The sequence below is a fragment of the Erpetoichthys calabaricus genome, chromosome 11, assembly GCF_900747795.2.
Source record: "Erpetoichthys calabaricus chromosome 11, fErpCal1.3, whole genome shotgun sequence".
Classification (NCBI taxonomy): domain Eukaryota; kingdom Metazoa; phylum Chordata; class Cladistia; order Polypteriformes; family Polypteridae; genus Erpetoichthys; species Erpetoichthys calabaricus.
The window spans coordinates 17,175,350-17,188,367 of record NC_041404.2 but is presented as its reverse complement, the minus strand read 5'-3'; the positions used below and the strand labels follow the sequence as shown (position 1 = coordinate 17,188,367).

Sequence of the window (13,018 nt, the reverse complement as noted above, 5' to 3'; positions counted from 1 at the left end):
TTATAATTAGACTTTCTGTTTTACATTGCAAGACATAATAAATGAATAATTCTTCTGCTTTCATGAGATTTAACCTTCAAAAAGCAATGTTTAACTTCTGTCTGGTGAACTGTGTAAGGAATGCACAATAAAGAAATTAAAATAGCACTTACCTTAGAACAAAGAATGTGAAAATCAAAAATAAACAATTGTTTTTAAATTAGCAAGCTGAAACAAAGGCCAAAGATCCTGGAATACATTGGTAGCTGCAGCTGATAAGCCTCTCTTGCATAAAGTGGCTGTGGAGGAAGCCTAGGATCTAATTGAGAGCACTTCACCAAATAAAATAAACGTTTTAGCTCACAAAGGCACAGACGTGCTTAATCTTAATTCTTCACATACAACTCAGATTTTCAGATGATGTGTCTGAATGAATTATCAGACTTCAAATCCCCAATATATACCATTTAAAAACAGTAATATGCTGGCCCTTCAAACAGGGAAACAGTAGCTGCAAAAATTGAGATATGTACATGCTATATAAATACAGTAACACCTCGGTTAAGAAATCCTTTTAGAATGAAACTCCTTTATAATGATTTCGGCATAAAACATGTCTACATCTATTAGAGCACTAGGTAGTCATTGTGCAACCATCGTGCTTAGTTATTTCGGGTGTACTAAAGTTGTTTTTATACTTTTTGTAAGATAATAAAATAGAATTTGTCCAGTATGTTGCAAAAGCATAATTCAATATCTTTAGGAACTAAAATACAGATTATACAAATCACTATAGAATGGGCCATACAGTACTTCAATGATACTACAGGAAATCACTCAGTGGAAGATGATATAAAATAATGCATTTGATTGTACTGTACAATAATATATAATCAAGTACATTAACCTGTATAATATTTACACACAAATAAATGTTAAATAGGAACAGGAAACTCAATCAAGTGAAGAACTTAAATAATATTTAATTTAGAAAGTAATGCCTCTTTACAGAACAGTTGTGGTGTTTTTGTGTGTGTTCATTACTTTCTTTTCATGCAACATGTGCTCTGGAAGGACAAACAAGCTGTCAGCTATCTTTATTTATAAATTTCTTTGAGTGTGTGAGTGTATGTGTGTATTCGTGGGTGGGTGCACTTCTATGTGTCTCCATGCATGTGTACAGGTACTGTATGTTTACATAAATTACGTATCAAAAACAACTCATGCAAAAATTTTGCTAATCAATAGGTCTAAACTAAATGGAGCAGACTAAAAAAAATCTTGGCTAAATTAAACATTTTCCATGGCAGTTACTGTTGGACATGGGTGAAACTGGTTTTAAATGATATAGAAATACGTACTGAACCAAAATCAATAGGCCTGAAGCCAGTAACAAGACAAACATGAAGCAACTTGTTTGGAAAAGAGGGGCCAATTTTTTAAGAAGTTATAATTGTACATATGTTCCCACAGACACCATGCTAAAATCAACTTTTCTGGACATCCTAGAATCAGAATCTGAACTTGACTCAATAGCACATTTTTGACCCCATCACCAAACATCCATTTATGTGAAAGTGAAAAAGGTACAAAAAATGGAGAAAGGAAATACAATATAGCAGACTTGTTGGGGGGTTAACCCCCAGCAATGAAAGCCACCAACTCAAAACATAGAAGAGGGAGTATGGGGAGAGAGCACTTACCTGCAAGCATATGCTGTGTCTCCTTTGCTGAAATCCTTTAGCTGTATAGGTGGTAACCGGTGAGTCTCCCTATGAATTCTTACTGAGATAGGTTGATGGAGCTGGGGAAATTCAGTGCAGAAGGTGTTGCCTCTGACTATAAGTGAGGTGTGAAGTAGAGCTGGTGTCATGAGTCTGCAGGCAGTGGACAAGGCAGAGGAGAACATGTGGAGGGGCAGACCATGTGGAATGCATGGATGGTGATGTGGAATAAACAATGGCTCTTTTAAAGGCCATCTACCCTACCCATCATCTGAAGTGCTTGTCTATTCCTCCTGTTTTCACTGTTGGTTTGTTATGATTTTCATCCACATTCCTACTATGACACAGAAACTTCAAATAATTATGTTTCTAGTAACTAAAGTCCCAGAATTCATCTAATTCAGAAACTACTGAGTTAGGGTATATATATTTATTTACGAGTAGGGTTGACCCAACTCAAGGTAAATTTGAAACAGTGAACTAATCCATAGTTGAAGTCACATAGAACAGTTCCCTGTGTTTCAACAGAGAATTTTAAAACTTCCCCAATGCCTTTCAAAAGGACTTATATAGCATATGTTCATGCAAATAATGCAGCTTAAAGTATTTTACAAGATGACAAAAAGAAAGTTATATGAAACAAAAATTAAGGCAATAATATTAAAGAGTAAGTAACAAGGAAAAATGTAAGGTCAGATAGCTGGGAGAACAGAAAAAACAACACAAAACAATAAATGCCAGTTAGGCTGGAGAAAAAAACAAAATCTGCAAGGGCTCCAAGGCCAAAAAAACACCCTGCCCCCACTGGGCATTCTACTTAACATAAATGTTCTTAAATCAATCCTCTTGGTTTTCAGGCTTCACATGATAGCATTTGATGATCTTGGTCTTGTGGACAGCTGGGACACATGCCTTCAGTCCATCAACGAAGGGGGCTGCATGGTGCCTTGATCAGATGGTCGTGGCATAGATTGCCACCACAGAAGAACCGGAGGAGACAGCAGAGAATAGCAGAATAATGTGGATTGCAGATCCCTTAAGGATAGGATAATTCCATACTCATATAGTATGCCAGGAATACAAATAAAATGTTGCTACAAAAAAGCCATATTAAAATAATGGATTTTTAGCAGTTTTTTAAAATGATCCACAGTACTAGCCTGGTGGATTTCTCTCGGTAAGCTATTCCAAATTTTATGTGCATAACAGCAAAAGACCACCTCACCACTTCTTTTAAGTTTAGCTCTTGGAATTATAAGCAGACACTCATTTGAAGATCTAAGGTTGGAGTGCAGAGGGACAGGCATTCCACAATATAATATGGAGCAAGATTATTTAAGGTTTTGTAAACCATTATTAGTATTTTAAAGTCAATTCTGAATGTAACAACACTAAAAATGGTGAGATGTGCTCAATTTTTCTTTTTCTATTTAAGATTCTGGCTGCTACGTTCTGCATTAATTGCAAGCGATTGATGTCTTTCGTAGGTAGTCTTGTTAGTAGTGCATTAAAGTAATCTAGTTGACTAAAAACAAAAGTCTGAATTAATTTTCAGCATCTTAGCATAAAGTTATAATAGGTCTAACTTTTGCCATATTCTTTAAGTGAAAAAATACAGTTCTAGTAATCTGGTTAATATGTGATTTAAAGTTTTGGTCAGAGTCAATGATTACCCCTAAATTCTTTACCTTCACTTTGATTTTTAAACCTAAGGGATCAAGTTTATTTCTAATTCCCTCGCTATACCCATGATTGCCAATCAGTAAGATTTCTGTTTTTTCCTTATTTAGTTTGAGAAAGTTACTATTGATCCATGTGGAAATACTGCTATGACGCTGGATCAGAGAGCTAAGAGCATCAGGATCATTAGGTGCTATCGATAAATAAAGCTATTTGTCATTTGTATAGCTGTGATACCTCAACTTGTGCTTTGAGATAATCTGAACTAATGGAAGCATGTAGATTGATCCTTGTGTTACATCATATACAATATAATGGGTCTCCAAAGTACAATCAGACAACAAAGAATTTTCTACCTGTTAAGTGACACTGAAACAAATTTAAGATACTGCCAGAGAAGCCCACCCATTGTCTAAGGTGATTTATGAGAACACTGTGGCCTTTGGTGTCAAATGCTGCACGCAAGTCTATGAGAACAAGAACAGATATACGGTCTCTGCCTGCATTAACACACAAATCACTTGCTAGTTTAACCAGTGCAGCTTCCATACTGTGATTTGTTCTAAAACCTGACTGAAACATGTCGGAATAGAATGTTAAATCAAGTAATCACTTAATTACTGCCTTTTCTAGAGTTTTAATTAAGAACGGCTAAGAAACTTTTAAAGTTAAAAAGTTTGTACAGCTTGCTGTATTAAAGATATCTCAACAAAAATGGAACTTTCTTGACAAATTTCCTAGAGAAATACGTGCGCCAAATTTCAACAAATTTGGTCCACTGAGAGCCGAGTTCTTTCACATGAACAGACAGACGGACAGACAGCAACCCTTATTTGAATTTGCAGGTCAAATGACCTCTTCTACTAAGCTGAGGCACAATATGTTTTGCACTTTTCTGATGAAATGCAGCAAAGTCAGTGTGGCTAATCATTTCTGGCAGGGATACAAAAATAAGGTCTTGAGGCAGAAGCATATTCTTGGAGGATAGCTCGCTTAGTAATTGACACAGTTCTCTTGTATTTGTGATAGTGTAGTGGAAGGTGAAAGCAGAGATGCATTCCAGCTCCCCATGACCTTCCCCATGACTCCCCTGGGCTCAGCCATCCGTTACAGTGTCTTCTCGACACAGGGCTACAAATGCTGTCCAAATTATTCAGACACACACAAAAACCATATTAATCAAAGCCCAGAATAAAACACGTGTGGCTCAATTAATTGTTTCAGTTTATTTCTTTTTTGTTGATTTAGAACACAGAGATGCATAACATTAGAGAGTGCAATTATAGCACATGTGCAAGCAGCTTCACTTTCTGTGGGGGCTACCATCTGGCATTTCGTTCTATAAAAATCATTCTTCTCAATGCAGCAAAGAAGGATCCCTTGGGATACAAGGAAATACAGGAGCGGGCAGCATGAAGTGATACAAATAATTACAGTGTGAACTTACAAACAGGAATACTGGAGTGATACTGAAACAGGTCAAAATATTGTCATCATCAACATTACCCCAAATGAAATAAAGCAAACCCATTGCTATTGTATTCATCGTCTGCTTTCAGTTCAGGCTTGCTTGTAAGCGCCTTGCTTCAGAGCTGCAGTACATTTTCTTTGCACGTATGGGTAATTATTTACAAAAATTGCAGCTTAATAAGGATTTTTTTCCACAGTGTTCTTAATTCCCCCCCCCCCCCCCCCAAAAAATAAATAAATAATAAAACTAAGGCTTCAGAAATCACCCAATACTCAATAGCAATTATTATTAGCAAGGTCCATGTAAAATAAATTACAAACATTCAAAAAGTGAAATACATTTTGATGTCATTCATCTTCATTTCCTTCAGATGCTAATCTAAAATGTTTGTTTTCATGATTTGTGGCAATTAAAAAATACCTAAAATAAATAAAATATTCTTGTATAAATACTGTCCCCTAGGACTGATGTACTGTAAAACATCTACAGTACAGGACAGATGCGAGGAGGTCACATCACAGCACAGATACTTAATTTACATACAATACGTCAAGGAATCAGTGTTGAAGAGAAAAAGCTATTGGCACATTTGAAGATGGGATAAAAAAGTGACAAAGGAATTTATATTTTTGTAGTTTATTTAAAAGAGTGTGTTTGTTGCTGACCAAGTGTCTAGAACTGAGGGACCCACTGTGCAGTATTTTGAGTACTTAGATTATATTGGACACAAGCATTACTGTACACATGATGGAAAAGTCACAAATTCAGTATGCTGTGTGGATGGGAATATGAAAAAACGGCAACAGCTGTTATATTATTTTTTAAATAGGTTCCTTCTTTTTCAAATTGTGACAATGTACTGGAAAAAAAAGTTTTTGGAAATGAAGGGATTTAAGTATAAGGCACCCCTTTGGTAAAAGTGGAAGTATGCAACATGCTTTATATGACAAACGTACTTATTCCAAAATAATTCTTGGGCATTTGTTCACCATGCTAAGAGTGATTTGCCACAGAAAAATTCCATTATATGAACCATCTTTGTGAATCAATCATCAGATCAGATATGACTAATAGAACATGTAAAGGAAGTTAATATTGCTTTGATGTTTGTAGAGCTATGAATGATGTTTATGTCAATATTTATTAAGATATGGAGAAAATGTTTCATATATCTACACAAATTTAAAGCACTCTATTTACTATGAACTGGCTGATAAGACAAAATATTTGTTTATTGACACATATGCAAATCCTGCTGGGAGAACAATAAAAAACAGGTTGTAAACTCCAGATGTCTCAAAGCCTGTTCTACATCTTTTGTGGAACAGGACAAAATTGCAAAAGACAGGACATGCTCCTGAAGGTGATCAGAAAGCTCCAAGTAACCCAAGAACATCACGAAACATGGAAGAGGACTCTTCAAGTCACATGAGCCTTTGAAGGTGTAAATGGGAACCGGGAAAGAAAAAAGGATGCTCGACTTTGCCTATAGTAACAGTGTGAACACCAAGGGAATGGCTGCCACAGGCCAGAAACTTATTAATTTAAGTGTACCCACTCTGCTATCCATAGGAAAAGGAACGCTCCTTCCAAGAAGAGGAGCCTGTAGGCCATTTTTTTATTTTTTTTTCTTTTTGCTACCTTAGAAGACTCCCCTAAGTTGATCTTGACAGAGGCTACTCTACAGTGAGAGTATTACTGCTAATTAAAAAAGATCCAATTACATACAGTGGTAATATTTTCCAACATAGAAACAAAATGTTACCTGGAACTGTCCACCACTATTCTGGCAACTAAAATTTGATACCAAACAAACATAAGTGTTAAGAAATAAAATACCTTTCTGTTTTTACAATGTTTACAATTTGTGGTTAGAGTGTTTGATGTTCTCATCTTTAAACAGCAGGAGCAACGAGATAATTTGAAGGGTGCTTGGCACTTTGACTTTTTGAGGGAAACGGAAATCACTTATGAAGACTCAAGAAACACAAGTTCAAAGCAAAATGCAAACAATAGCTAAACTGATACAGCACTGAAGCACTCATGGAATTCTGCTGTGCATTGCTTCACATGCTTAGGATAAGTCTGCGTGAGACAATTAAATCTTGAAAAACACATATTGGGACAACTCCTAGTATCGATAAGTGTACACATACATACATAACTACATACATATGCACTTTTTTAATGAAAAGGTACATGGCATTAACATGTGCTAATAAAAATGATTTAACAAATCATTACTTAAAGAAATACAACCAGAGTTCTCATTGGAAGGCTTGGTTGTTATAGAGAAGCTTACATACTCTGGCCACATTATGAGAAGACAGGATTCCCCAGAGAACACTCTCATGTTGGGGGAAAGTTGAATGCAAAAGGAGAAGAAGATGATGGAGGTCAAGAGGGAGTGACAATGCATATGACCTTGAAGGAATACGGGAGAAGCAATTTCGGATAGTAAGGCCTGGTGCACTAAAGTCCATCAGGTCACAAAGAATCAGACTTGACTAAACGATTAAACAACAACAATAACAACAAGTACTTTTCCCAACAGAATGAAACCATGGCCTTTTTGCCAGACATTGTATATCTAACACTCAACTTCCCTGGAAGCTTACTGGATTGTAAAACTTAAGCAGGTAAATAAACTGAGAACATAATCATGATTATCAGAGAGTACTGGTAGCAATTCTATTCAAAAGAGTGTAATTACAGACCGCAGTACCTATGAGGTCAGTCAAGTAAAGCCCCAACATCACGAAGGGCCCTCAATGTCAGTAACGAAATGCCGATTGCGTTACACTATGGTTAAGATTAGGTTATCTGGCTCAAAGGGCATTTTGTAACTGATGTTGTGGGCATTACCTGACTAGGTTATACGTATTGCAGGCTGTACTTTGACCCCTCTCATTCTATTAAAAAAAGCGAAACATACCCAAACACAGTATATGTGTATGTGATATTTTATCTAATAGCAGCTTGCCATACAAATGACTATGAACTTCCATTTCCTTGTGGGGTGCCTGGATGCTAGAATGCCTCTAGTAGTGTTTAAGTGGGGAGCTTGTGACTTTGTCTCATTCTTGTGCGTCTACATTTTATACAGCTGGTGTAAATCGAACTGGAAATCTTTCTGCTGCTTAGATCACATGTGCAAGGGACGTGGCCAGAAAGCAGACAAACACACATAAAATTAAAAAACAAAAAAGATGAAAATTAGGGTTTTGACAGGTTGTCTTCTTTACATGGACAACAGAAAAAAGATAATTTTTTGGCCTGAAAGTTGCATGCAGTAAAATGAAACCACTACAATGTATCCACATATTTACAAGACTTTTGTTTTTAACATTAGATCATTGAGTGTATGTTTTGTTGCCATGTCCCCATTATATAAAGTCTCCATTTTAACACATTTAATGCTTCATCTAAGCCTCTTCCCCAGTGTATCTTGAGATGTTTAATACATCCAATAAATACAATTTAACAGACTATTCTTTACATTTTTGCCAAAATGTGGTTTTCCCCAATACTTTATGTATTTCATTAAAAAAATAGATTTTTGGAAGGAGTTACTTAATCAATCTTAAAGATTTTTTTTTTCCATTTACAGTGCCTTTTGTATGGACCACATTTGTAAAGACCCTTACATTACTGCTTTAACAAATCTGTTGCTCTTGCAAAGAATGCATTATCTAGAGAGCAGGCCAACAATGTCGAGTTTGGTCCCAGCACTGGCTTCGTCTGACTCCATTTTGGGCAGGAAATGTGATTGGAGAGGGTCTGTCACCGAAGCCACCTTAGCTGCACTGTCTGAGACACTCGTAACAATGCAAGCACTGAATTGTTTGATACAGGAACTGACTGTGTGTCTTAATACAATGTGCATATCCGAGCAGTGAAGGTGAAAACAGACAGCACATCACCTTAGATACATCTTCAAAGAACCACAGCTCCTTAGTGCATTGCCTAAAAATGCAGTGAAGTAAATATATATCATCCCACTGAATTGAAATTTGCTACAGATTTTGCTTGCTTCATTTAAAAAAAAGCCCGCCCCAAGAAGGAAGGAAAAAAAAAAAATCATAGTAAGTACTGAAACCTTTAATTTGCTTGGCCAAAAAAGTTATGGTCTTCCAAGTGGAACGTATTTTCGTTCTTTTACTTTTTTTTTTTTTTTTTCTTAGGCCAGCTACAAAATCTTCCTAAAGATAGAGATAGGAGACCCAGTACACCAAATTAAACAAACCAAATGCTGTTGGGAAGAAGATACGGGCATAGGAGTCAATTTTGGCCACACGGATATGTAATCTTCCGTGCCTCCAAGCCCCAGAGCGGCAGTCCTCAAAACAGCAGAAAAAGCTGGTGCAGTCCTTTCCATCAAGACACTCATAACCATACTCTTCATCACGTTCTTGAAGGTGTGTGGCATTATTCATCTGAATTGCAGTGGCAGAACGAGGCCGAATGTCAACGGTGGGTGCCTGCCAAGCAAAGACAGAATCCATTAGCTCTTATATAAATACATGGCACTTGTTTTCTGCAGATGATCACTCAAGCACCCTTAACTTTCTTTCTTTAAGCAAATGACAGTTCTAGTGCTGGGCAATCTATATGTATATATATATATATATATATTATATATATATATATATACACAGATATGTATCTCTATGCATCCCAGAATAAACATGATGCTAACCCCCTAAGAAGTTAGAGCATCTTTACAATAAAGAAACTCAAGTTTCTTTCTATTAAATGTGGTGTACATAATTACAACTTTAAACTGAACAATTTCTGAGGTAAATGTTTTAGCGTAGCAATAATTCTGATAATCTTACTTTTTATTTTTTTAGATAGTAATACAATCGCTCTCCTGTTTTCCAAAATCAAATACTGTCATCTGTAGTATAAAGCGTACCTGCTAGTTTCTAAGCACTGAATGAAATGTGCAAAAAATTCATCTAACGTAACTAGGCCAATGAAATGTGATAAATGACTACTGCAGAAGAGTGGCTTTCTTGTGGTCCATATTTTGGGCCAAATGTTAATGAAATGTGTGCTGTTCCGATGCATATTTAGTAAAAATTAGCAAAACATGTGGACCTAAATAACATATAGCACTAGCCGATTTTTAATAATCTGAGTTGCACACATTTTGCTGATGACATTGTGATGTGTGGCACCAAAAAGAAGGAAGTGGAGAAGAAATTAGAAGAATGGAAAATGGCTTTGGAATATAGAAGGTTGAAAATAAACAAGAAGAAGACAGAATAGATGAGGTTCAATGATGATCAGGATTCAGAATTTAGACTGCATTGAGGTGTGCTGAAAAGAGTGGATAAATATCTAGGAACAGCGACCGCCCAAAATGGAGAATTAGGCACAGAGATAACCCACAGAGTACAGTACATTGTGGAAGGAACAACCAGAATAAGTATCAGGTGTATTGTGTGAGTGAAGAATAAAGGCAAAGGTTAAAAGTAAGGTTTTGAAAACAGTAGTAAGACCAGCAATGATATATTGAGATGAGACATTAGCAGTAAATAGAGTGCAGGAGAAGAAATTAGATGTGGCAAAAAATGAGAATGTTAACGTGGATGTGTAGATTTATAAAAAAGGACAGTCCTAGCTATAACAAAAGTGTGAGAGCTATCTAAGAAAGTGCAGGAATGTAGGTCGAAGTGGTATGGACATGTGACGAAGGGAGACCATGAAAATATGGCATGAAAGAGTAAACGGAATGGAAGTAAAGGGTAAGAGAAAGCAAGGGAGGCTAAAGCGAAGGTGGATAGATAAAGTAAAAGAAGATTGGAAGGAAAAGGATTTGATGGAGAGGAGGGTGCAGTGCCAAGCTCAATGGAAAAGGTTGATCAAGAAAGTGGGAAAAGATGAAAAGGAAGAATAAGAACTATGAAGCAATTTCTGAATTTCCCATTGGGATTAATAAAGTATCTATCTATCTATCTATCTATCTATCTATCTATCTATCTATCTATCTATCTATCTATCTATCTATCTATCTGGCAAAAGACCAATCCTCTGTTGCATGCAGTACCAGAAAGAAGGAAATGGAGAGGACGTTGGAAGAATGGAATAGGGCTCTGGAAGATGGAGGATCTTCTAGCATATATTTTATGCTAGTCAATTAGACATTTGATAACAGTGTAGCTATAAATATATTATAGTTTTTCACAGGTTTACAGTGAAAATAAAGTTCCATGTAAACATAATCCTAAATAACATACATTTAAAAATGTTATTTTCTTATATTACTGTCTTTAATATTTAATTGTATTTGTATTGAATAAAATACTGCATAAGGATACTCTACAGCTCATGTAGGGAGCTTACATAATTCATACAGAAGAAACAGTGGGTGTGAAAAGATAAAAAAATTGTCACAAAAATCTAAATTTTAGAATCCTTTTTGTATGCTGGTGTGAACAATTCACGACACATGGCACAAACAGACCAATGAAATCACAAATGAGAAAGATAGGATGTTCAAATTACAGCTGGTTAAAAAGGCTGAGAAATGGAAACATAATGACAGAGAAGCACCACATCGAATAGTAAAGTCAGACAAAAAAGGCATTTAAAAAAAACAGCAACACATGAAGTATATGGAGAAATTATACAAAGAGAATCACTCAATAAGGTACATGTTGTTAAAAATATTATATGGTCTAGGGATATTTCTGAAGCACAAAACTTTACCTTGGTCGTCCATTGGGGAGTGCTGGCAATAATTGCATTACCAGTTTAAGCAGGACACTGAATGAGCAGATGGTGCAACTGGCACCCTTTGGTTGGTATCACAGTTTCCTGAAATGTTCAATCCTAACTCTAATATACTCCTAAGTTTCTTTAAAGATGGGACTAGTGGGAAAGAGGAGCATGAGCTTATCTGGGAAGGTATTCAGTACTCAGACAATTTCTGTAGGAAAAATTCAATAAACATGTCAGCTGTGTGATGAAAGATCCCATAAGGAAAACTTGTACTGCTTTTCCACTAGTAACAGAAACCACAATGAATCTGATTACCTGGTTCTGTGTTTATACTTATTACAACACAGAAAAAAAAACAGATATTACTTAAACATCTGTTAAATCAAATGTATAAGGAACAGGCTAACGCTCTACCCTGACATTGGTGCACCTACCTGAATAGTAGCTATGGAAGGAATCACTATGGTCAAAATTGTTTTTGCTTATTTTCTATACTTTGCTTGAGTGCAGGACACTTGCTTCTGCCGTCATCTTTGATATTTACCTACATTCAGAACTTGTTTAGAGACCTAAATTTTTGCAGTATTGAACACTGTGAACAGATACGTTATCTACATCAGTGTTTCGCAACTGCCAGTCCGCAGAATTTTTTAGGCAGTTTACAAAAATCAGTTGTTTAGATTATGTATTTTAACCTAGTCTTTCCCCATTACCTGTCTACGGCATTCTCCGGTCATGGATGTATTGCTAGTTAGCAGAGGTTGGATACAGTATTTCAACAGGTACACCCCGCACCCCAAAACCCACTCCCTGATGTAACGCTATTATATCAGGATGCTCAAAATTCCATAGGAACGAACCCCCCACTCTCCAATCCTATTTAAGCAAATCTGAATGCTTGAAACTCCAAGGGGGATCTGTTCCCCCTATTCTCTGACCTTTGGTTTCCACCAAATTAGTTTGTGAACATGTTCTCATATTTCAGCCGCTCCCCAGTTGTACCATGGCCTTGTTAAGGCATTGCCAGGCCAACACAGGTTGAGGCATTACTAGGTCTACTCAATGAGGTGCATGATTAATTGCAGGGAACTTCAAATCTTAGCCTTGTTCCAACTGTTACCTCATTGCTAGTGGAAAAGTGCTATTAAGGACCAAAAATATTAGGGATTAATGCAATCAAGTGATAGTTCTATGAGATGATGTCTTGGGCCAAATGTTTGTCTATCTGTTTGCTATGCTGGTCCGGGGAGGTCTTTTTCACAGTCCATGTAGGAAGCTGATGGTGATTAATTACATGCAACATGACATGAAAAACATTGCTGTTTTAAAAATTATTTCATCAAGTCCATGGCATGAAATCATATATAACATGTAATACAGGATCCAGGTAACACATTACGTACTGAAGACTTTTTCAATTTAAAAGTCCTTTAAA

At 36.3% G+C, this 13,018-nt stretch overlaps 1 protein-coding gene across 2 annotated transcripts in view; it reads right to left on the bottom strand.

The window, feature by feature from the left end:
* Positions 1 to 7,630: 7,630 nt before the first annotated feature.
* The window catches only part of gabrg2 (gamma-aminobutyric acid type A receptor subunit gamma2), a 175,973-nt gene continuing 170,585 nt past the window's right edge, over positions 7,631 to 13,018 (bottom strand). For both annotated transcript variants that reach the window (XM_028812743.2, XM_028812742.2), the window contains one exon: positions 7,631 to 9,335. In XM_028812743.2, the coding sequence (XP_028668576.1) occupies positions 9,057 to 9,335 (279 nt within the window). In that variant the 3' untranslated portion in view covers positions 7,631 to 9,056. The remainder of the gene's footprint in view (positions 9,336 to 13,018) is intronic.